The 24,687-nt window shown below is 41.1% G+C and overlaps 2 protein-coding genes across 5 annotated transcripts; both read left to right on the forward strand.

The window, feature by feature from the left end:
- The first annotated feature begins 1,626 nt into the window (after window positions 1-1,626).
- Window positions 1,627-17,320, forward strand: LOC122129996 (flotillin-2a). Of its 4 annotated transcripts, none has more exons than XM_042704744.1 (11): window positions 1,627-1,799; window positions 6,328-6,409; window positions 8,811-8,901; window positions 12,111-12,234; window positions 12,934-13,052; window positions 13,760-13,873; window positions 14,128-14,247; window positions 14,486-14,700; window positions 15,334-15,517; window positions 15,960-16,109; window positions 17,203-17,320. In XM_042704744.1, the coding sequence occupies exons 1-11, from the start codon at window positions 1,751-1,753 to the stop codon at window positions 17,239-17,241; spliced, it is 1,287 nt and encodes a 428-aa protein (XP_042560678.1). In that variant the 5' UTR covers window positions 1,627-1,750; the 3' UTR covers window positions 17,242-17,320. The 4 variants fall into 4 exon arrangements, with proteins under 4 accessions (XP_042560678.1, XP_042560677.1, XP_042560680.1 ...); XM_042704743.1 differs by lacking the exon at window positions 8,811-8,901 and adding an exon at window positions 9,831-9,921; XM_042704746.1 differs by lacking the exon at window positions 8,811-8,901 and having other exon boundaries at window positions 1,644-1,799.
- Window positions 17,321-20,995: 3,675 nt separating this feature from the next.
- LOC122129999 lies at window positions 20,996-24,371 on the forward strand. The gene is made up of 6 exons (XM_042704748.1): window positions 20,996-21,498; window positions 22,662-22,734; window positions 22,893-22,953; window positions 23,037-23,073; window positions 23,224-23,378; window positions 23,628-24,371. The coding sequence occupies exons 1-6, from the start codon at window positions 21,481-21,483 to the stop codon at window positions 24,151-24,153; spliced, it is 870 nt and encodes a 289-aa protein (XP_042560682.1). The 5' UTR covers window positions 20,996-21,480; the 3' UTR covers window positions 24,154-24,371.
- Window positions 24,372-24,687: the final 316 nt, after the last annotated feature.

The raw sequence follows: 24,687 nt of genomic DNA on the forward strand, positions 1-24,687 counted from the left end.
AAGACAAATAAACAAGGCCAACAACAATATGTTTTTTATTATTATTACCTACTAATAGAAATAGCCTGATAGCCTGTGGCACGCCATAGTATAATTAAATTGATTAGATAATTAAACAGACACTGAGATATGCATGTTAAATCTTTTTGTGTGTGTATGACTGATATTCTGTTTACTAATCTGTCTCTGTTATCACCCATATAGTATGACCTTCGCTGCAAATGCTAATGGCTGTGATAACATTGTTCCTCATCACCATAGCCTATAATAACATTGCATATAAGTCAACCTAGCTCTGTCCACTCGCTTAGTCTCTTTTGCTCCCTTCCTACTTCATCTAGACTCCACTGCGGGATGCTGCTGCAGTCTTGGTGGAGATCATTTCCAAGCACTGTTAATTACTTAATATATTATTAAGAATATATGAATCAAGTGCCTTGTATTAATATATGCCTTGTATGAATCATGTGCTTATGTAAGCAGGAACATGGCTTTTCTGTGTTTCTGTGTGTGTGTGTGTAACTTAGATTATTAGGTGCCACTTAGTCTGCATATGTACAATAGCGTGTTTAGACCAGAGGTGGTTAGAAGGGTCGAACTGTGCTTGTTCCGACCTTGTGCAAAACTGCCATCCTTGCAAGACAGGGAGCCTCTGACGTCAGAGATCCACTACGTGGTTATCCCGGCTGAACGCTAAACTTTTGTCTATATAAACCTTATGCGATGTGTTTAATATTGCTTCACTTTCATCCTTGTGCTGTGAGTGAGCTCGATTGCAATTGTTATTGAATAAATATACTGATCTACAACTCCGGAGTCCCGAGATAACTTAAGAGTGAATTTTCACCTATCAAGTCTCTCCACCTGATCCACGTGTAGAAACCCTCTGCTTACAGCTGCCTATTCCCACCAAACTGTTATGCACAACTTGTACTCTACTTATGACCATCATCAATTGCAGTATTTAGTTTTGAGCACCATCAGTTTGAGAAGCCTGCCTCGCACAAATATGTCAAAGTGATCTTTGGGCAGTCCTTTAGGAGGCTTGGAGTTATATATCAAGTAAATATTTGCAATATTTAAAGAATTTGGCTGTTCAGATGTGTATGAGTAGTTATTATCATTATATGTCAAATTGATTGATTATGGCATATATATGTGTCATATATGATGGATGTGTACAGTGTTATTTGATTGATTTATGATCTCTTGTAATTTTTGATATATGATTATATATATATCATTCTGACTAGTTCTGACTAGTCCCCGCCGCCCCCCCCAAAATGTAAACAAAACAAAATGCAAAAATGTAAACAAAAACATCCTTAGGAGGATGTCGAATCGTCTTTGAACGGAGATTTTTGCCAGTATAGCTCAACTCCATAATTTGACCAGCAGGGAGCACTGTCTGAACGTCTGAACCAAAAACTTGATTTTCCGTTTTGGCTTTAAAACAGAAAACGTGTTTTTTCTTTTTTTTTTTTGTGCCTTTCCGTTGGTATTAAAACTGAAAATAATTATGCTGTTTTGGAAAACGGAACAAAAGAAAAACAAAGAGCTATTGATACACGGATTGTTTTCATAGGTTTTTTTTGTTTCTTGCTCAATTTGTACTCGGTGGGCGGAGACATTCACTGCTTCCAGTAAATGGTGTAGGGGAGTGAGGGACTGCAGCACGAGACAGATGCCAGGCTCAATCCTACCAAACTAGCTATCATTTTGCAGCGATAACTGTATCATAAAAAATACTATGGGGAACTGCTATACAGTCGGACCAAATGAAGCGTTGGTGGTATCAGGTACGTTATCAATTTGTCTAACAGTTATTTACTCTGTGTGGAAATCAGAGGGGCATGGATATTCGACATTCCTTACGCACGACGGCTTGCTAGCTTAGCTAACGATAGCCATTTAAAGTTACGCAGCTAGAGATAACGTTAACGACAACATTACTATATCATACATGTCTTAAGGTGGTCAAGATGTTGGTGGTGGTGTTGTTTTTTTTAGCAGATATCATCATCTTAACTTGCATACATAGAAAATATACTAACGTTGGCGTTAGCCATATAGCTAACCGAGCTAATTTAATATAACGGTTACAAATAATGTAACGCGGTGTCTTAACTGAGAAATTACAGACATCTAGCTAACAGTGCTCGGTGTGGTCATTACGTTTGTCTACCAGTTATCGAATCATGTACATAGTACTATCTATAGTTAACGTCATTGACCAGTGCCTCTGCCAGCACGGATTTTCTAGTCTGTCTTGTGCAATTTAAATATCTAATAAACAACAATTAAAATCCCAGCTTTTCAGTAAATAAGTAAAGCATAGCTTGTGAAGGAGATGAAGTGAATAAACAATTCTTAAGAGGAGAGGGTGTGGCACTGTCCTCAGACAAGAATGTCTAGTTTATTTAAAGGGACCATCGTTGATTGGTTTCATAGCTATCCTATCTACTTGTTGAACCCTGATCTTCTGTGTCTCGATCAAAAATGTAATATCAGGACTAACCGCGTAGTGTCTGAGTTACAGGTAGGGTGCACAGTCGGTGAGATTTTAGCCAGCTAACTGAATCCACTGATTCAGAATAATGCATTTTAAGTTATTTTGGGAAGCTCAGTGTTTTCCATTCATTAAACGAAAGCTGGAAATATAATGGCGTTTTCAAGGTCACATGATTGGAAGTAGGCTAGTTTTCGCCAGAGTTGGGTAAGTAGCCTCCATGTTTTGTTGTACTAATTGCAAATAACATGGCTGAATATAACGAGTAACGAAGTCTTTGAGTTTTCCTCAGTGTAACTTTTCATATTTTGAACTTAGTCAATGCCACAGTACATTTTCTAGCCTGTTCATTCGTGCGAGGCTCTGCCTACCACACAGCTCTCTGCACTGTTATCAGTTTGTTGTCAATCAGAACAGAAGTTTCAGTTAAATGTCATGCCACCCAGATACAACCATGTGTAGGTCTAGTTTGACACCTAGAGCACACACGGTGTTTAAATGCCCACAACCTTTGCATTATTGAATAGCTGAATGGCTGACGGAATGAATAAGTGAATGAATGTCACTAGCGTTATGAAACAGTGGAAGTTCTACTCTTGTGAAAGAACCAGTAAGACTGGGATGTCCAAAGAACCAATGGTTCACTGTAATTTACTGAGGCCTATCTACACCTAAGGAATGACAAATAATTCCAGCCTGTGCCAAATCCTTGACCTTTAGCAAACTGGAGGATCATGTCTGAGCACTACTGTGATATATAAACAAAGTGTGTTTGGGCACCTGTTGCAGCAGTGGGGGTGTGGCATTGAAAGCTGGATTTGTCAATGAAATCTGTGAAATGTAACCAGAGTGGACAGAGGAGGCTGCATAGACAACACTGCATTCACGCTGCAAGCCTTAGTGCTCAATTTGGATTTATTGCTCAGATCTTTTTGTTTGGCTGTTTAAATTATATATATCAGATTCCAGTACATACTAGCCGCGCTGCTGAACTGGCCCACATGTGCACAAGAAGAAGAACAAAGATGTCTCACTCTGTCATACGGAAGTGGGTAGTTTCTGTCAATTGTCTCTTGTACTTGAGGATGTTTGCTTAAGTTTGTGGTTGAGATTTCAAATGATGACTTTCAGTTTTTTTTTGGTCAGACTACAGACAAAGGTATCTATAATTTGTTGGTGCAACTGTGCATTTTGCGAGTGAGAGGTCTGCGGCCACATGCCCCACTTGTGCGCCCCCTAGTTTGAGAACCACTGCATCGGAGCTACCATAGTTACCATAGTAACATGACTTTGCCAAAGTATTTAGAATTCTTACCAAGCCTCGATCCCCTCTGTTGTAACCCATGAGAATCCCTGGCTCAGGTTTTTTACAGCCAGGTTGATGATGCGTCTACAGCATAGTTTCTATCCACACACACATAGACACTCGTACATGTACACATTCTTTACTTGGGCCAATACAGGTCTAACATTGCTGAAGAGGTGAATTGTTTACCAGGACAACTGAACCTCTGCAGCTGTATCTAGAAGAGGTATAGTTTGCTACCCCCTTCTACCAGGATAGCTCCTTGGATGAAATACTGTGCACTTGGCATTCGCGTTAATGAAAGAATGGGTACCAAAATGAAGAGAGTCTTAGGTCTATACTTGTATCTAGCAGTGGTTTGGCTGAGTAGTCCCATTTCTTTGTATGCCATGTTTCTTCATCAGCAGAAGTTACACTTCTTCCTTTCCATGGGCTATTATGGGTTTATTTAGTATCCAAGTCTCCATTGTTCCTTGCATTGTGAGGAGTATAGCATGATATAACATATGGGTTTTAATCTTTCTTTTTTAAGATGCTGTATAACTTTATTAAATCAAAATTGTCAAATGGAATTTCTACGTACATATTATTTGTGCAACCATCATGAGACATGGTACTCAATCAGGCAAATTCAGACATGGCATTTATCTGGGCGGCTGTAAGTCATATAATGTTGTGATGGCGGGCAGTTTGGCAAATGGTGAAGATGGACATTACATTGTTTCATTTGGTGTCAAACAGCTGAAGAGAGTGGGGAAGATTCCGGATAGTAAGCAGGTCTGTGTGTGTTGGACTGTACCAGTCCTCCTGTAGGACCGCCCTCTTGTAGCACTAGAACAGCTGCAGGGCCGCAGTGGAATGGAATGTCATTTGAGAATTTGACATAACCTAAAAAGCAAGCTAGCGTCTGCCAGTGTAGCTGATAGAGATGGAGAAGGAACATTATTAGCACTATGTTTTCGTGGCATGCTCTGCATAGCGATCTCATAATGTAGCAGCTAATAGTGTGTTTAGACTAGAGGATTCCAGGTATCTGTGGCTCAGAAGAGAATTAATAATGAACAGGTCGTGAAACAACTCTTTTAATCAATCAGGAAATCCGAAAGAAAAAATAAGCATGCATTTAAGGTGCGATACTCGCTTTGTGGAGTGGCTGTTGTCAAACTGCCAAACTATGTGACCCATAAAGTAGCCTGTGCTAATTTTCTGTCATCAAGTCCGTAACCAGCTGACAGCTGAGAATGAAGCTGCAGAGCAGTTTCTGGGAATCAGACCATATGCCCCATGGCCACTTTGATCATCACTTTCTGCGTTTTTTTGTCTGAAATCTGAGATGTGTTTGTGAAGTATGGAAATATAGTTTAATAGTTACTTGTATTTGGTCTCACTTACCTCTGTATACAGTATGTATATAACTTTTGATATTTTTTTACAATTACAGTTTTGTCATATTAACTGTGACTCTACGTTTCCATTCAGGCGAATTATCGGCAGCCGGTATTTCGTCTAGGGGGCATTGTCAGAAAAATCAAGTTTCTCTGTTAAGTAGCAAGTTCGGTTGCAGTGCAGCGCTAATATAGCAGATTAGCTTGTGAAGTCATGAAAATATGATAGATGTTGCGGCTGTCACTCGTGCTCTCATTCATTTACTTATCCATTAAATGTATTCCTTTATACATTTGTGTTCTCTGATTCATTTATATCAGCCAGTTAAATCACGATATCACACATACCAGAGGCAAAACGCACCGATGAGGCTACAGGTTACAAACCAGCTAGCTTCTACATTGATCTTCAATTAAAGTGTTAGCAGCAAGCTAACAATAATGTTCGAGAGCTTCAGATAAGACCTACAATATTCTGTTTGCCCTGACAGTGTTCGTGTAGTATATAAACAACAAACCGAGTCGATGTAGACATATAAAAGTCGTGTGAACACCTGTATTCACCTTTATTCACATAAAATATTTCCCAGTAACAGAATCCCGAGACTCCGCCATCTTGCTCTGATTTTTTTGATTACTCCCGCCCATCTGCACAACTTCAGCTGCCAATTCTCACACACGTCAAACTGATTGGTTACCGCCTGGTCTGCATTTGCATAGAGTTAAAGGTTCGTCAACTTTGGAAGGGAGGCGGACACGGTTCGTTGCGCGTCGGACGGGACTTCGTCTCCATTCATTCCCAATGAGAGCGGCACGAATAACGTCCTAATGGAAACGTAGCATGAGATGCATAGCAGTTTAAGGAGTAGCCACAGTCAGGGATAAGGAAATGTGATCTGTGTTAAAGAATGACAATAGCAGGGGGGAAAAATCCCTTTGTGTCTCCACAGCTGTGTTGTAGGCAGCTCATGCTCGGCTCAGGTTCCATCGTGCCGTTTTATTGTTTATATTGTTTTATTGTTGCACGCTACAGCTGCGCTGGTGTGGATATGAGATTTGGGATGTGGTATGCCTTCGCTGCCTCTGCCTGAACAACGCTTGGCTCACACATTCATGCCTTTCCCTAGGTGGCTGCTGTGGCACAGATGTCTCCGACTACGTAACTGGAAGCTGGGCCTGGGCATGGTGGCTCGTCACAGATATACAGAGGTAAGACCTGCTCCCGCCCCCAGTCGCCAGAGCCCATCACTGTTAGCTAGCACGGTTGCTTTTGCCATTGCTGAAAACTCTGCATCACTTAGTCCAGCGACTTGACACCATTGCTTAATTCAACACACTGACACATAACCACAGTAGGGATAGATTGGCTCACTTAACATGTGTAATAGTAAAATATGTAAATAAAGGAAATGTTTTGTCTTGGCATATCATTGTCAGAGTTTAGTGTAGAACTATATTTATGTGAAATGTTTTCTGAAATGTACACCAAGAAATAATTAGAATATTTACATCCTTGGATATAATATAGCAAATACCTACCCACATATGTTGTTCTATATGATGTTTAGCAACTCCTTGGATGTATATTTAGAGCAGATTGATATCATTATAACAGAGAAGATTACTCTATCTCAGCCGAAATGGCCTTACTTGCACTTTGGCTTCAGCACAAAGCATATGTAAAGAAACAGCTCATCACTCTTGTCAGCTGCTGCACCACACTGGAGCCTCGGTTGCAATGCCCACTCCCTGGAAAGATAAACATTGACAGCATTGGGGTGAGGATTAGTTCATGTCTGGGCAACACAAATTCATTCGGCTGCAATTAGCCACCTCATCTTGGGAACCGACGATGTTTTAATGAAACCGGAATAGCCCATGTGTTCCCAGTGCTCAGTACCATGTTGTGGTGAACCACAACATTGGCCAGTCGTGTGACAGAAACGACGCCCCCTTCTCTGAACATTGAAACAACAGAGGGAACAATTCTCCCACTTCCCCGGATAAGGAAAAAATTTAAATTGAATCTGTGACAGGCACACAGTTTTACATTTTCTTATAGAAAGGAGTTACCAATTGCCAATTCAGAATAGCTTTTCACATCACAAAAACATATTTAATTTGTAATCAGTTAATAATCAGTTTGTTTATAATCACATAACATCTTTGTTTTAACTTGCATTTTCTGTATGCTTTTCCTTTGGTTTGTCGATGTCTTGTCATGCTAACCTGCCTTGCTTTTTCTGAAATCACATCAGCTTTTGTCTTTCTTCTTGCCACATTTTGAAATTCTACGCTTGACACACCAACAGAGGAATCACCTTCCTAAGGCTGGTTGTTTCTCCGTAGATAGGAAAGATAGGAATTGGCTCAAATAATCTTAATGTTGTGATGTTGCGTTTCCATTACTATTGCATACGAGGAGTGAAAATTAATTTGACTCCTCTTGATATCTAGAGAAACTACATTAATGCGAACTTGTTACTTCTAACTCCACTCTCTGGATTAAGTAACCACTCTTGTTTTGGAGTGAAATGTGTCTATTCCTGTTTAATGGTGGCACTAATGGTGTTAGATTATTTGAGCCATCTCTGCTCTGAACCTTGTGAGCTGTTGTGGCTGTAGTGGTCCAAAGCTAGCTACGTGAGGTTGGGGGAAGGGAGGCAACTCCCTGTTCCTTGTAATCTCTTTAATGGATGCTGTTACCGGAATATTGATTTGATTCTGCTGGGTGCAGGCTGACAGGGGAGCTACGTTTTGGAGTCTGGGAAGGAGCAGGAAAGGACATTCAGATGGGTTTACCATGCTGTTGTGCTGTATCAATTAAACAAATACCACAGATCCTGTAGGTTAAAGCATCCCCAGTCGGTGTCAAACAGTGGAATGAACTGGTTAGAATGCTGTAGGTTTATACCTGTGAAGCACTTCAGCAATCCTGTGGTAGTTTGAGGAACACTGGTTGAATCAGAAAGTGCACACAGAGCTAATTGGCATGAGATAGAAAGCTGATGTAGTTTTGTGGTGAAATGATCATGGTGTTGTTTATCTCCCATAGTATTCCTTCACTCAGCCTGACGTATTCATTATAGTTAAGAATGTGAATGCTTTTTTTTTCTCCCTTGAGTTAAAGTCTATTTGATTATACATTGTGTAATTTAACTCCTAGGTAGCGCAGCCCTTTAGGCTGGTGTAGTTTTGTAGCTGGATTAATACTGTAGCTTGAAATAGCCTAGCACTGAGCCATTTCCATCTTTGGCTGGCAGGAATGTAGCACCTTCCCTCTGATCTCTCACTTCACTCAGTGCTCTACAGTGAGGTGGTCAGCTAAGCCTTCATAAATCTTATTTTTAATTTTTTTTTTAAGTCACTCAAATTTGTTAAAGTTACGACGAATTATTTGACGAGTTGGATGAGGCTTTTTGGAACGTTGTTGTCTGTTGGGTGACTCTCAGGTTGGCGCTTTGGCGCTTAGGTTAGTTTCTCACCACCTCCTGGCCTCTGCTCCCTAACCCTTGCCCCTGACCTGTTTTCTGATTTAGTTAACCGCTTTTGTAATACTTGCTGTCCTGCCTCTCCTGTCACTCCGTCTTTCGCCTGCCTGCCTGAATAGACTGTCTCTGGAGGTTATGACCATCCTCTGTCGCTGCGAGGATATCGAAACTTCGGAGGGTGTGCCCTTGGATGTGACAGGGGTCGCTCAGGTAATGCATCGCAAAACAAACAAACAAAAAAAAACAATAGTCAAACAGAGTTTCCAGCTGAGATGGAGAGATTCTGGGACCAATAACAAAGGAATTGAAAAACCAGCAGAGGACTGACTGAGCGTGTGGTTTCTCAACCTTTCCTCCTCTTCTTTCTCTTTCCTCCCTCAACAGCTGAAGGGGAGAGAGAGTCCACCGTTACTAACCTTTTCTGGGCTTGGCTACAACTCTTATCAACTCACTAATGCGTCTCACCCTGGTGCTTTGATAGTGGACGTTCCCATGAATGTCAAGGGAGATGCAGTTCTAACTGACACCTAATGCTCCAAAGTCCCATCACAATTACAAAGAACCTTTTTGGTGAAATTGTCCCCACCGTCAAACGGCTGTTATTGTAGCAATGCTCTGAAGACCAAGTCTAGACTCTTTGACCACTCAAGGCTCATGGAATTGATAATGTCTGCAAACACCAACCAATTAGAGCAAGGTAACTGCAAACACCAACCAATTAGAGCAAGGTGACTCCAACCAATCAGGGTAATGATGTATTTTGTCGTGTGTGAGCGCCAGTGTAGGTCATGTGCGTGTTTTGAGAAGGGGCTTTGGAGGAAACTATCAAAGGAGGGATTGTATTTATTTAGTGGTTGAGTTTTAAAATGTGGCTGATTTCTGCCAAACAATATAACTTTGACAGCGGAAGACTTTTTGTAAGCCTGAATCTTCAAAAGCATTCTGTTTCACTATCAACGCACCTGGGTTGTGTGTCTAGAGTGAATGCTGCTCCTTTGTTTGTTTGTTTGTTTTGTTTGTTTGTTTGTTTTCCGTCGCTGTCTGTTTTCATTTACACCTTTTGATTTGCTTTGGTTTTCACACTCTCCTTTTCGAACATGCAAACCTTTTGGGTTCTTTTTGTTTTGCGTTCTCCACAGGATAACCCTTGAGATTATGACCCTGATGCCCAAGTGTGAGGATGTAGAGACAGCCGAGGGCGTAGCTTTAACTGTCACAGGAGTGGCACAGGTAAATTGCCTCACCTCGCTATTAAGGAATGCTTCTTTCAGATCCAGGCCGCTTCAGAACCCTCTATTTGTTTTTTTGTTTGTTTTTGTTTTTTGTTAACCTCCTAACTGGACCAATACAAACATTGCCTCCAACCCTTTTCAGGCTCTCAGGAATGGCCCGAAGTTTAGCAGTGCCATAAATGTCTCCTGGGGAAGATCAATCATTTCTCTGTATGCTAGACAGAACTAAATTCAGACTAAATCCCTATGCTTATGTTTGCATTTTATAGTTATGTGTATGGATATTTGGCATATTGCCATGCATTTGGTTTATATTTTCATATAAATTAAAAATATGTTTTGAAGTTTAACGCAAAACCATCTTTCAGCATAATAGGAGTAAGGAAGTAAATCCCCCCCCCCCCCCCCCACCATGAAATCAACAGAAGACAGTCAGAACTGGATGAAGCCTATTAACCACACCTGCCTGTTACTATTGTTCCCATTCACCTTTTATTTTCCTGTTTATGTTTTATTGTCTGTGCCAAGACCCAATGCACCTGTGAAGTTACGTCTTTTCATTGACACTTGAAGCTAACTAGCATGATTTCAAGTACTAGGAGATATTTATGTAAGTTTATGTAAAAGCAGGTTTCTCTGTAAATGAGGGGGAGCACAAACATTGTTCCTTGTCCTCGCTACAAAGCCTGTCCCAGTCCAGATAATCCTAGCCAGAGGAAGAACTCACTGAGGTTTCCCTTGCCATATGCTTGCAGTGCCAAAAAGTGTTTGGATGTTCTGTAGCTTTGCACAGACTGTATCCCTGACGCTGAGGCCTGGGAACTCTCCCTGCTGTTGTTTCTCTATATTTTACTTTCTTTTGGACCAAACTCCTAACACAGGACAAGCCTGAACAACGCTGTTGAAATGTTAAGTTGCCAACTTCCTCTTTGACATTTGCTTAGGAAAATGGATAAAAAGCCAACGGCCTCCTTACACAAACTACTTCCACTAGTTTTTGTTTTAAAAGACAGCAGTAGAGGTCAAATGGCATTAATAAGGTGTCTTGGGACTTGCATAAATGTTCTTCAAAACCATCCTTTATATCATTTAATTTCCCCCCTTGTGGTGAAGCTATACAGTTTGAGCATGTTGTTAATGTCTGTCCCTGTGTGTGCTGTGGTCGTGAGTGCATGATGGCTTCATGGATTGCTTGCCTATACACACCTCCCCGTGCTGGGGATGTGTTGAGCCCCGTCACCCATGTCTGGTGTCCATTTCCTCTGCCAGATGATGTAAGCCGAGTCCCAAGGAGCTGCTGCCACCATCCTCCTCCATTTTCATCGCACCCGTTATCTCCTTACCTTACCCATGAGTGCAGCTTCTTTGCCCACACTGTGTTTTCCCTTTGGCAGCAAGGAGGGGCAGGTGACTGATGCACTGCCCGTGCGAACGGTCTCCTAACGTCATTTGTGTTGAGAGCAGAGCAGAGCAGAGCATAGTCATTTAAGACGGCCCATCTTGGGGACGTCAGAGTCCCTGGAGACCGGCCATCTATCTGAGCTCTCTTGAAATTGATTTGTGATTTCAGCCAAAGTGACGTGTACTCTCTGAGGTTACATCTAGCATGCAGTGGAAATGTGTTATGGATGTAGAAATGTACATTATTCATACAGTATAGAGTGCTGCCTATGTACTTGAAAAGATTGTTGGACTTATGCACCTAATTTATAGGGTATAGTTATTTCAAAACTCAAAATTTTGTTTCCCTAAAACGGCACCATCAACTTTCAATCTGTTATTTATACATGTCTGTAATCTCCTGATTAGGCCCACTTCTAGTTTTCTGATGGGATGCTGGTATGTGGTCTGAAATCTAAGGGATTTTAAATGTATTAAGTCTCAGCTTCCTTTTTGCAAGAATGTAGGCAGCACGTCTCATTGTGGTACTTTATTTTGTGAAGTCAGAACAGTAGAGATGGGACACGGCACCTTAGCCTAACCCTGCTGAATTACTCCAATATACTATAGAGAAGTAAACTTAAGTATCGGTCCAAGCCCTATAAACATGAGACTCCAACACTGATGGAAAGTGTATTTTGATTGTGTTTGAACACTATAAACCTAAAATACTATGACCAGATACCTATACATTCAGTGTGGGGTGCGTCTGTGTTACTGGCTGATGAGTTGTGTCTCTACCAACAGGTGAGGGTCTCGTCTGAAGGAACAATGCTGAAGTCTGCTTGTGAGCAGTTTCTGGGCAAATCGGTGAATGAGATCCGGAGTGTCGTCTTGCAGACGCTGGAAGGTCACCTTCGCTCCATCTTGGGTAAGTCTTATGTGAAGATGTGATGGTAGTCACTTGGGTATGTTCATGAAATGTTCTTGTAGAGCCTCTTGTGTAGGTTGTTGATTTTCTCTCTCTCTCTTACTCATAGCCTCAAAAGAGGTTTCATTAGGGGAACGTTTTCCCTTTTAGTCTTTGTAGTTTGGTGTTTTCAGCATTGCAACCAATCCGATGCACTTGACGTCCTTTCACTTGTGTTTCACTTGTATGTGGGCTCTGATAAGATCTTCCTGGGTGTAGCTATCTCTACCAAAATATTGGCGGACGACTGATGTTATAAAACTGTTGCATTTATTACACTGTATAAAACACATTACCTTGAACACCGTAAGAGCTTGTCATCTCTTTTAGTAGAGTAGCAAACCTTGAACGGTCAATAAAGAACCAAATCACAGTGCCTTTTCAGCGGGCAACCTATTCACCTCTCAACATCCAGGTCACAGGTCACATTAACAAAATAAAAGTCTTTCGTTTTAACAAAATACAATTCTTAGTATCTAAAATTAAAAGGTCCTTTGTACCACATTTAACATACAAAAATATAAAATGTCACACTGGATAAACAGGGTCATCTACACTGGGTGTTGCAAGTTCAAAGGTGTTGGAAATGAGCACAAATGTGACTCAGTGTGCTGTGGCTCACCCATTGTCCTCTGAACCTGAACCTCTCCTTCTCTACAGGTACACTGACCGTGGAGCAGATCTATCAGGACCGGGATCAGTTTGCCAAGCTGGTGCGTGAGGTGGCAGCGCCAGACGTGGGCCGCATGGGAATCGAGATTCTCAGCTTCACCATAAAGGTACACAAGAAGCTCTGACCTTGCTGGCGTTCACCAAACATTAAGCTTCACGTTTGTTGTTGTTGTTGTGAAAGGACAATTCTCCCAAACCAATGGCGGAATAGGTGTCCGAAGGTTTGGCGTGTTTGTCTCTCTGCGCTTTGCTGAAAACAAAATTTATATTAATTAAAGCACCCTTCTTGGTACAACCATAATTAATCTGACTCCATTTTAATTAGTCTGACTCTACTCAATTAGGAACTCAGCCTTAGCTCCTGGCTTTTAATGTATATTGCTACCCGTTTGGTAGGATGACATAAGGTTATTTCTTTGGATACCTACAGTCTGTTTTGAATACCCCTCTTACTTTTTAATAACCGGTTTCTTCTAAGAATAGTGTCGCACAGGACTTTGCCACGGCCAATTTAGTATCTAAACATAACCTGTTTTTAGTTCTGGAAACTACCTCAGAGGCTACAGTCTGTGTAATACAATTAACAGTTCTTGCTGTTGGTGTAGTCTCCAGTTAGCGCGCTAGTTTAGGCAAACTATGAGCTGGGCTAATCAGGTTTTCCAATCCAAAGATTCCCATCCTGCCTTACATTGTTGTTGTTGTTATTTTGAGAGCCTTAGTTTAAGTGTTCACCATTCAGTGTGTGAGCGCTGCCGAGTATGTTGCTGTCTAATCTCACTGCTGTGTTCCCTTGTGTTGCGTCCCCTGGTGACAGGATGTGTATGACAAAGTAGAGTACCTGAGCTCACTGGGAAAGTCCCAGACCGCTGCTGTGCAGAGAGATGCCGATATCGGAGTGGCAGAGGCCGAAAGAGACGCAGGGATCAGGGTAAGATGGGTTGGGGATAGTGCATTTATTTATTTATGTGTGTGTTTGTGTTTTATATTATTGTTCTGGAAGTTCCTTTTACAATGTCATACCAGATTGGCCCACAGGGCATTTTGTTTATGTCTTCAGCTACTTTTTAGATGGTTCCGTCCTCAAGTCTTCTCAGTGTGACCCACTTTCCTAATTGCCCTACAAACATTGCCTGTGTCTTTTCTCCTGCTCCGTGTTCACCCTGCTCCGGGGGAATATTGTAGGAAGCTGAATGTAAGAAGGAGATGATGGATATAAAGTTCCAGGCAGATGCTAAAATGGCTGATTCTAAACGAGAACTGGAGATGCAGAAAGCTGCTTTCAACCAGGAGGTCAACACAAAGGTGCCTCATATTTTCCTGCTTGGAAATTGTTTCAAGTAGAAATGACTCTTATTTGGTTTGTGTTGCCTTTTCACTTTTCACAGTAATGTTACATGGCATCTTCATCATGATTAGCTGCTAAATCTTCCTCTCATTCAGATTAATGGCAGTAATATTAGTAGGCATATTAATAGAAGTATAATATTAATATTTCTCTAAATAAAAACTACTGTCTCCATCTATCTGTTCGGCCAATCAGAAAGCTGAGGCTCAGCTTGCCTATGAGCTTCAGGCTGCCAAGGAGCAGCAGAAGATCCGATTGGAGGAGATTGAGATCGAGGTGGTGCAGAGGAAGAAGCAGATCACCATTGAGGAAAAGGAGATCGACAGAACAGAAAAGGAGCTGATCGCCACGGTGAAGCGTCCGGCCGAGGCAGAGGCATACAGGATGCAGCAGGTGGCCGAAGGACAGAAGTGAGTTCCGTCTTCGTCTCCGTCTTTGCCCGAACGCAGAGACCTCTGTGGGTGCCCATTTAGACACAGGGAAGATGGAGGCAGAGGAAATATCTGCCCACCTCATGCAAATATTTGCCTCAACCCGATACATAAAAATGGGATTTGCATACTGTGGTTATCAGTGTATGTAGGGTTGAGACGTGTCTTTTCTTGATTTACTGTGTCATTAGGCAGCATGCGCATACTGTCTTGCAGAGACTATAACTATAAGCAATTCAAAAGTGTAGATTTACATTTAGTCATTTAGCAGACGCTTTTATCCATTTCCATTTAGTCATTTAGCAGACATTTTCATCCATTTCCATTTAGTCATTTAGCAGACGCTTTTATCCAAAGCGACATACAAAGGGGAAAACAAGATGAGTCATGAGTAGATGAGTCATCTTCTGGTGTACTCTCATCACAAAGCATGGGACCTCACTTGTCTGAGAGGCAGTCTTTAGGACCTCTTGTGATACTGTGACCATAACCATTTCAGTGTCTACAGCAACTAAACATCATTCATATCATTCACTCTGTTCAATTTCTCTCTCTCTTGCTCTCCCCCCCTTCTCCCCCAACTCTCTCTCTCTAAACCCTTTCCACTCTCAGGAAAAAGAAAGTGCTTACTGCCCAGGCAGAGGCTGAGAAGATCAGGTGCATTGGTGAGGCGGAGGCGCTCTCCATCGAGGCTGTGGGCAAGGCCGAGGCAGAGAAGATGCGGCTTAAAGCAGAAGCTTACCAGCAGTATGGAGATGCGGCTAAGGTTGCCCTGGTCTTGGAGGCTCTGCCTAAGGTATTTATCTGTGTGAGCGTAGCAGAGAAAGGCAAGGAGCAATGGGTGAAACTCTGGCATGCTTTTTCATTTGATAGGTGAGAGGTGATGGGTGAAATATTTCCAATTGAGGCTGTGAACCTAACATCCGACTACCAATACAGCCCAAAACATTGAAGCTAGCTCCACATCAAAAGCACACAGTGGGAGCAATACGAACTATTCCCAGATACGTAGCTTAAGCGCAACGCAGGCTGGCCATTATATCCATCCAATATGGCCGCCGCTGAGTGGGGCACAGTGATGTATGCGGTCAAGGTGCACCATAGAGTGCGAGTAATCTTCTATAATTAATAGAAATTAACGCTTTATTTTTACGACCTTTTTTTTACGAGTTTTTATGCACATTGTTTTAAAGTTGGTAAATCAAACATCCTCTGATCTGATTTTCTTCTGTGTGCAGATTGCTGCCAAAGTGGCAGCGCCGCTGGCCAGGACCAATGAGATTGTGATCCTGAGCGGCGATGGGAGTCGCGTGTCTGGGGAGGTGAACCGGCTGCTGGCTGAGCTGCCCGTGTCTATCAATGCCCTCACTGGAGTGGACCTGACCAAGGTGGGCACACACCCCGAGCAACAGCTGGGGGACGCTTATCACAAACAAACACGTATATTTACACACGGGTAGAGGAGAGCAGGTTAAGTGATTGCACAGATACGCTAGCACACTGGTGATTTCTCCAAAACGAAAGGGCACAATCTTAAAACTATAATAGTTACATTGTTTGACACCACCCCCGAGTCAAACGATGTTCCCACTTTTCTCCTTCCAAAGCTATGGTATACCACATTTCATGTCCTAAACCTTTTTTGACTATAGGTATTTACATTTTTTATTTTTATATGACTAGTGGTGTTCGTAGTGTGTGATTTGATGCACTTACTACAGTCTTCGGTTGAACTAGCCTTGAGATTTAGCACTGATTACTTAATTTGTGAGTTTGTCATAGTGACCAGGGGGAAGTTGTCATAGTGACCAGGGGGAAGTTATCACAGGTGTTGTGTGGACTATTCAAAGCCCTGGCAGGTTTACTCCCCAGGACTGGAGATGTAAATAGTGGGATACATCACTAGGTTAGACGTTTACTTTGGTTTATTGCAAAGCAGAAAGGTCCAAGAAAGTGGCGAAGATGAGTTTGGGAAAGAAATAGAGGACAACAAACCACATTACAATTAAACCTACAAACGACTCATCGTGAGATGAGAACAAGTGTTTTGGCCTTGTCTGTGTGGAACTATTTTCAAACAGACGGCCAAAGGACACTTGGGTTCCATGTGTTAGACGCAGCAAATGGCCCATGCTGCATGCAGGCTACCTCAGGAGAGGCCATTTTGTTGCCTGTTTTGCCAGAATTATGACTTTGAATAATACTGAGATTTTGCCTGCCATCATTATTGTTACTGACGGCATTTTAGAAATGATGGATTACTTCTATGTTCACTTTGTTATTTTCTATTGATGAACATACATGTATTGGCTTAATGAAACCCATCTCTATCCTGTAACTCCTGCAACACATAGAAATATGAAATTATACACACATAAAAAAAACCTGTAGAGGCCTATAAACAAATAGCCGTCCGCTAGGTAACTGTTTTTCAAACTCATAGCACCTAACCTCTGATCTGTTTATTTCCTGTTTCCCCAGATGCCACTCCTGCAGCAGCTGACCAGTGCCCATGCATAGACGCGTTGCCAGTCCTCGCTTTATGCACTCACATATGCCTTCTCCAGGAGACACTAGAAATTACAGTTATCTCCCAAGAGAACAGAGGAGTTTTAATTTCCTACACCTTGAGAGCCTTATAGTCATAGGACCAGATAATTTGCATGTACTTTTTTTTTTTGCATGGAAAACTGCTCACATTATGCTCTACTTGCAAATATGTAGCAATTTGACATTCATTGGGATAAGGTCTTGTCTGTTATTGTCTCTTGAAATAGGTGGTTTGAAAGTCAAACCACCATTCATCATTTGGAAAGGGAGTTTTGTTTTAAGAGTCTGGCCCACCTGTAGATAGACCGTGATGAGTCTGAGTGCAGACTCATAACATCTCTATCCTTAAACATGATTATGTTATGTCGTAGCTTCACTGTGATGAGTAGTGTTAACTTACTAACCTCATTCGCAAAAGGTCAATCTGGTCATGAAAATGCAGCCAAAAAGTTATTATTTTTTTTTAAATTAATTTTTAATGTAGCTAGAGTTTAGGTTTAAAGATGATCAAATACGTACCTGCCTCTGGATCTTACGGTGTCTGTATATGCCTATAATATATACTCAGTGATCCTGCAGAGAAAATGATGGCTAGCATTTAAAAAAACATGTACCAGTATGTGTTGTGAATACAATGTACATCACTTGCATTCTCTCTCTCTCTCCCTCTCACACAAACACACACACAAGCGCACAGTCCATAACAGAGGTCATATCACATATAGTAATGTATTTTGTTGTAACATTGTGTCTCCAAACTGTTTAACATTTGTAACTGATCTTCACACGTTCTTTTTTCACTTCAAACATCCTGTTAAAAGTTCTGAGTAGATTAGCCTTTCACACTGATATACAATATTTACCACATACATAAGCATTTAGCTATCGCCGTTTCATTTGTAGTGCGTGTCCAAGAAGTCATTCATTTGTTCAAATGTGCTATGTAGGTATAGCAGGCTATTGTTTTCATTTGACTGTGTTAGTGTGTTTTTATGTTTTTTACATACTGGGAATCACAAACCACTGATGTTGCCTTGGTAATTTTTGAAGACATGGAGATCTCAGGTCTGAGATTTTCCTTAAAAAAAAAATAATCTTTTTAATTCGTCTTTTTTGCTGTTTTGTAATTTTGCTGGTCAACAGTGATGTGTTCCCTCTGAAGTTGAACACGTTGCCAAAAAAACTAGCCTGGTTTTCTTTTGGAAGGGACACGTTAGTGAATGAAACTACCACATTACCGTCCCGTCGACTACAACTATTCACAAGTGCCCTCCAACAGGCATCCTGGCAGAGAACAGGGAAATCTTTGATCATTTAAAACATTTGAGTTTGCTTCTACTTCGTGTTCTACCCACTAGTGTCTACCTCTGAAATAAATAGTTAACGGGTTTACTGAGTAAATGATTGGTTTGAGATATTCCCCGTTGTTCATTAGTTTTAGAAGCTAACTAAAGAATGGTAGCAGATCGACCTAGTGCACTCCGAATCACTCCAGCTGTGCACTAGACACATTTGAATGTACTGCCTCTCTACCCTATTGTTCTAAGAAAAATGTTTTAAGTTTACCGGACTAACCGTGACTAACAAAGAAATGAGGTTGTTGTAAGCAGTCTCTCAGTCAATGCCTTTAACTTTATCTAGAACTTTGTAAAGTACTCTATGGATGAATAATTATCTATTTCCTCTCAATAAATGTATCTCAGATGTGTCCTGTAATGATGAGTAAGCATTGTTGCTCTGATGTTTTTTTTTTTTATGGGATCAGATTTAATCTTGGTGTTTTTACAGATTGGAAACACTGGAGCATTTATGTGATCATAACCTGTGTTCAAGTTGTTAATACTGATAAAACAGCATGAGACACTCAAGTGCAGTGTTGCCTTTTTATTCTGGAGGGTGGGGGGGGGATCAAGTGTTGAAAGGTTCAACTGCCCTTACTCTACACGTGTCCTGTATGGTATTTCCTCCCAACTCTCAGGAACATGTCTTTTACCTCACCAGTGACGACGATTAAAAACTCACACATCTGTTCCACACATCTATTATCTCAATTTACTTAACTTCCTAGTATATGCCCCTCCCCCCTTTACTATGGATACTCCAGGGCCAATGCAGTGATTCATTGAAGGGCATGCCTTTCTCTTGAGTACCTTGATCACCGTAATCTGACAGTTAGCTGACTGCTGACCCTTGGACCAAACTTCCCTGCCTACAGCCCTAAGACATCTGTTCTTCAGATGTCACGACACTTCCAGGGTGAGCCCTAATGTCCCATCCTGTCCAGGATGCTGAGAGTTTGGGCGGGGCCCCCAGTACTGGGAATCGTGTTGATCATATCTAGGCATCTTGCTGACATCTTGTGGCAGAGAGAGGCATTGGCCACCATGTGAATGTTGCTGTATAGACGGAGTGTTCCTACTGCAGTTTGGACTAGGAGCCAGCTGTGGGGAAGGGAACAGCTGAACACCCCAAAGCCTGTGGGCATAGGTGGAGATCCCGGGGGGGGGGGTCGTCGTCGTCCCCCCCCCAACAATCATTGTAAACACAAATACATCATTTTGAATAATATAGTAATATAAAATAAAAGCCGACAAGTAAGTACAGTAAGTAATTTAGGGGCGACAGTGGGTAAAGAAGTCGTTTAGTAATCAGAAGGTTGCTAGTTTGATTCCCTGTCGAAGCATCCTTGAGCAAGACACTGAACCCCTAATTGCTCCTGATGTGCAGTGTGCCATCAGTGTAAATGTAAAATGTGTATACATTGTAAGTCGCACATATGTAAGTCGCTTTAGATAAAAGCGTCTGCTAAATGTGTAAATGTAAATGTAATTTATCACACCCCTTGTTCAACAAGCTCAAACGTGTAACATGAAGCCCGAAGAAATGTTTTCTTAACTCCACTTACGAAGTTCCCGGGACATTTCTGGCATTCATGAAAGTTTTCTCATCTGGGATTTGTTCTTAACTTTGAACAGAATTTAAGAACACTAAATAGCAGTCGTAAATCGGCCAGATTGGAGTGCGCCCATGTTCTTAAGGGCTGAATTTGTTGGGAAATCATTGGTGATTGCGTTCACATCAATTCTACTGACATCCTCGGATTTAAATAATTATAATAATAATAAATACAAGAATATTTGTATCATAAACAATTACGTTTCACAATATAGTCATGATTCTTCTATGAGGCATCGTGATGTCCTAACAAAAATAAAAGCGCTACACGAACACTGCAAATGGCATTGAATAAATAAATAAGCACTAAACTCAATCGCGTGGATATAGCCATGGTGGAATAGAATGGAGACATCTACATTCTGCAAGTACCTCCACCTCTGCAGCAGTGAAGTTAGGTTACATGTTGAAAGTCGCTCCAGTTTGAGCTAAACCCACGCTGAGTGTGAACTTTGGACATTATTTGTCTGTGAGTAGATATTTTGTGTTTAAACATTTAATGCCGTTTAGAGAATTTCTGTTTGAAAATGTTATAAGACAATTCGGTATTTAGCAGCCAAGTTATGCTAGCTCTCGTGGTATCGTGCTACCTTTATGCCACATTATTTGACGTGAAATGTATGTATCTCTTTATTTCTGTCTGTTTCAGACAGTTTTTCAAAATCAAACGTCCTGTATGAAAAATTGCATGCTGATAACTTCAGTAAACTCAAGAAAAACAAGACTTGTGGTTTCACTTGAAATTCATCATCTTTATTATTCTGCATAGACAAGTATTAGCTAGCTGTCTATTCCTGCAAGGTAGCAAACGCAGTACGAAGAAAGCATACAGAGACAGCAATTTTTCCATGTCCCCCCCCCAGGAATTACTCTCTGAAATGTTACCATGTATTGACCCCCCTACAAAGAAATGGGATCTCCGCCCCTGGATAGTACAGTACAAGTTGTACACATTCTTATAGCAAGGTTCGTCTTGTTGGAATTTATTATCCGATACTGATCAGCCTTCATTATTAAATTGGAAATCATGAAATGCTAGTGTTCCTGCCTCATGGGCAGATCAGGGCATTGTGACGCATATGAGACGTTATTGTTAGATCATTAGCCACAGTGATGCCACGGTTATGTTTCAAGTCTTCTCACACAGAACTTCAAATTGACTGAGCAACACAATACTACAGTTCATCGTGCTATCGGCTTCGTATTTTAAAGGTTTATTTCATATTTGCGGACTCTGGTCTTCCCGATCTCACAATGTCGGAAAGAAACGAGGTAGGCCTAAGTAATAATTTCAAAACCATTAGACTTAAGTGTTTTAGAGATATACGTTTTTGACTATTTATGGCTTAAAAATGGTTAAAATGAGACAAAATGTCCCTCTCTGCTTAGGTCCCCTGTTATATATTATTATATAATATATATACAATATATAAGAAAAGATTGCTAGTTTTGTGTGTGTAATTTAATTGAGCTATTTTGTGTCCCATTGATATTAGGGCTTTAGTTTGTGGTGCTAGCTAATAAATTAATAAAAATAAAAGCTTACTCAACAGGACTGTTTCTCTTGAAAGTGCCGTTGACCAAATACCTTGGTTGTTGTGGAGAGAGTGTTCATAATGATAATTATTAACTATGGTAGTTGTCCGACAACGCTTTCAGCAAACACACCCCAGGTCTATAGTTGGTCAAGAAAATGTATGTATGAAAATATGGAATTAAAATGTCTTATTTATAACTGTCATAAGATCAGACATGTCTAATATGCCTAGTTGCCATGACAGCAGAAGTTGCTAATTGTCATGATGACATGGCTGTATATCAGTTTAGCATACAGGCATGTTGTCAAGACAGCTTAAATTGTTAGTTGTCATGACAACCAGTTGTCATAGCAACACATATTGACAGGATGTTTAGGTCAATGTTGCCTGGGTGTTTCTAGGGTCTTTGTATAGTACGTAAGGTGGTTGCTATGGTCATTGCAAGGGTGTCGCTATAATAGTTGTGGTTACTATGGTAGTTACCTGGGTGCTGCATTCGTAGTCAAGGTGGTTGCTAGGGTGTTGGTATGGTAGTCGAGGTTTTTGCTATGGTGGTTGCTAAGTTGTCATGATGGCAGTGGTTCCTAGGGTGTTGCTAGGTTAGTTGAGGTAGTTGCTATGGTAATTGAAGTGGTTGCTAGGCTGGTTGCTGGGCATTGCTAGGGGAGTCATGGTGGTTGCTAGGGTGCTGAGTGTCAGTAAGGAGAGAAAGAAGGATAGAAAGAGAGGGAGTGAAATGTTTGGCTATTTATGTTTATGTTGGAAAAACAAACAGACAAAAAGCAGTACATTGACTGAATAAGAGAGGATATGACTTGCATTTTATTCCAAAATCCTGAAGGGACTGACTGCTGAGAATTAACTGATGATTACAACTAACTATGTGTTTTCTCTTAGTCAAAGAAAAAATCTTTTGAGGAATCAAGAGCTGAATGTAGTTCTACAACGAGGACGAAAAGGTTTGATGCAGGTAAGTCTATGCCAAATTCAGACATAAAAGTAGTCAAAACGAGTTTTAGTACATAAAAGAACGTTTAATATCTAACAATACAAGTTCCTCTGTGCCCAAAGACCCACTGCTAAAATGCCCTACCACATATCTTAAAAATAATACATGTGCTTTTTCAGATCTGGATCATATGAACCTCTCCCCCATGATACGCCACCTTGTGGAGAACATGACAGAAGAGTAAGAGACAAGTACAAAAAAAATCAGTGTTTCCTGTCGGATAGTAAAGTTCCAATGTTCTAAATTTCTTTTCTCTTTTGCAGGCATTGGAGAATTGTCCGTGAGGCTCTATGTGTGCCTGTGAGTTTGATTTCGCCCACATAAAATCTTTCGTATATTACTGTTCGATTATATATGGAGGGTTGATTTGAATAGAAATTCTCTAATATTCTTTATTCTTTAATATTTCTCTCTGATGAAATACCTTATTGTCTGATTTTGTTTACTCAGAGGACCAAAGAAGAAGTTGGCCATCTTTGTGCTATCATAGTGAAGAAAGTAGTCCAGACTGCTCATTATTACCTGCTCCCAGTCCTCAGTGAAATTCTGGGTGTTCCTGTCGCATACGTATGTGGAATGACAAGATCAGGGCAACACACATTTTGGTATGTACAGTAATCACTGGAATGACTTGTTTATCATTTTAATAAACACAGATTTTACTGTTTATTACTCCCGTCATCAGATGCAAACCTAAAGTAGCACTTCCCACTGCAAATCATGCCCAAATAACATCCCTGTTGTGAATTAGCATGGGATTCATCGTCGTTTTTAATTTAAGTGAACTATGTGTAACTAGTTCTGTGTAACTATGTGTTATCAGTTATACATGTGGTCTTTATGCCTTGGAATAGGCTAAGCACCTCAGAGGCCGAAAGACATGAGGGATCATCTCTACGCCAAGGATCTCAGGGGATAAGAAATGAAATGCTCTTGGCAGCAGCCAAGAAAGAAGTCGATGAGATTTTTCGAGAATCTGTCAGAATAGTCAGTGGTTTGGATCCAGTTGTGCCTGCCTTACCAGAGGGATATTCCTCCATCTCCAAAATGAATGTGGATTTGACAGCCTCATGCACCATTAAGGACTTTGACTCTGGTCCTACTACAGCACCTATGATGGCTGAGGACGCTAAAGCCTCAGGACTATCACAATCCATCATCTTGCTCAACCAGTTCACCGGCACTGAATTTCAACAAAGGGCATCAAAGCAAGTGAGTGAGGTTTTGCTCAAAACTCTTGAGAATGAATCCCCAATTGAGGAATTTGCTGAAGATGACGAGGAATCAAACTCCAAAGCAGAAAGTCAAACAGACCTCTGTAGGGTTCATGCTATCTTCTATCCATCTGGTCCCCGTCAGAGTCTCTTGCAGTTGATCTAGTTGGTGATATTATTGAATCCATGAAGGACAAAGTCTCCGGCCAAGAGGTTCATTCAACATCATATGATGTTGTTGGATGTGTTATTGAAGGGATGAAAGATCTTTTGGAGAAAACACGAGCCCTAGGAACTGGTGTTACAATGAAAAGGATCTACAGGACAACATCTCAAAAAATGTTCAATGCAATTCAGAACATGGTGGGGAAATTGTTTTGCAAATCTTTTCACTGACAGTAAAAGAAAATGACAGTGGCTTCTGCCATCAATGTCACTAGCCAAGCAATTGTGTCCATGCAGAGTGAACTTCCCGATCTCAAGACGGCAGGAAATCTAGAGCAGGTAGAGCTGATTGATAAGATCCTTAGTGCTATGTTGAATGAAGTACAAGTGATTGACATTGAAACAGAAACAGACAGATCACAAAGCCCTGGATTGCCATCGTCACACTCCTCAGTATCATTTCACTCAGAAATAGATGACCAAACCAAACTCCCTGGTACTTCTGTTCTCCCTGAAGTGTTTATTGAAAGGATTT

The sequence above is a fragment of the Clupea harengus genome, unplaced genomic scaffold (genome assembly GCF_900700415.2).
Source record: "Clupea harengus unplaced genomic scaffold, Ch_v2.0.2, whole genome shotgun sequence".
In the NCBI taxonomy this organism is placed as follows: Eukaryota; Metazoa; Chordata; class Actinopteri; order Clupeiformes; family Clupeidae; genus Clupea; species Clupea harengus.

Excerpts from the sequence above, each read along its gene's own strand:
- LOC122129999 (XM_042704748.1), top strand. Across the intron at positions 22,735-22,892 it reads GACGAAAAGGTTTGATGCAG|ATCTGGATCATATGAACCTC; the intron begins GTAAGTCTATGC and ends GTGCTTTTTCAG. Across the intron at positions 22,954-23,036 it reads GTGGAGAACATGACAGAAGA|GCATTGGAGAATTGTCCGTG; the intron begins GTAAGAGACAAG and ends TCTCTTTTGCAG.
- LOC122129996 (XM_042704744.1), top strand. The coding sequence starts at position 1,751 with ATGGGGAACTGCTATACAGTCGGACCAAATGAAGCGTTGGTGGTATCA. Across the intron at positions 13,053-13,759 it reads TTCTCAGCTTCACCATAAAG|GATGTGTATGACAAAGTAGA; the intron begins GTACACAAGAAG and ends CCCTGGTGACAG. Across the intron at positions 14,701-15,333 it reads CAGGTGGCCGAAGGACAGAA|GAAAAAGAAAGTGCTTACTG; the intron begins GTGAGTTCCGTC and ends TTCCACTCTCAG.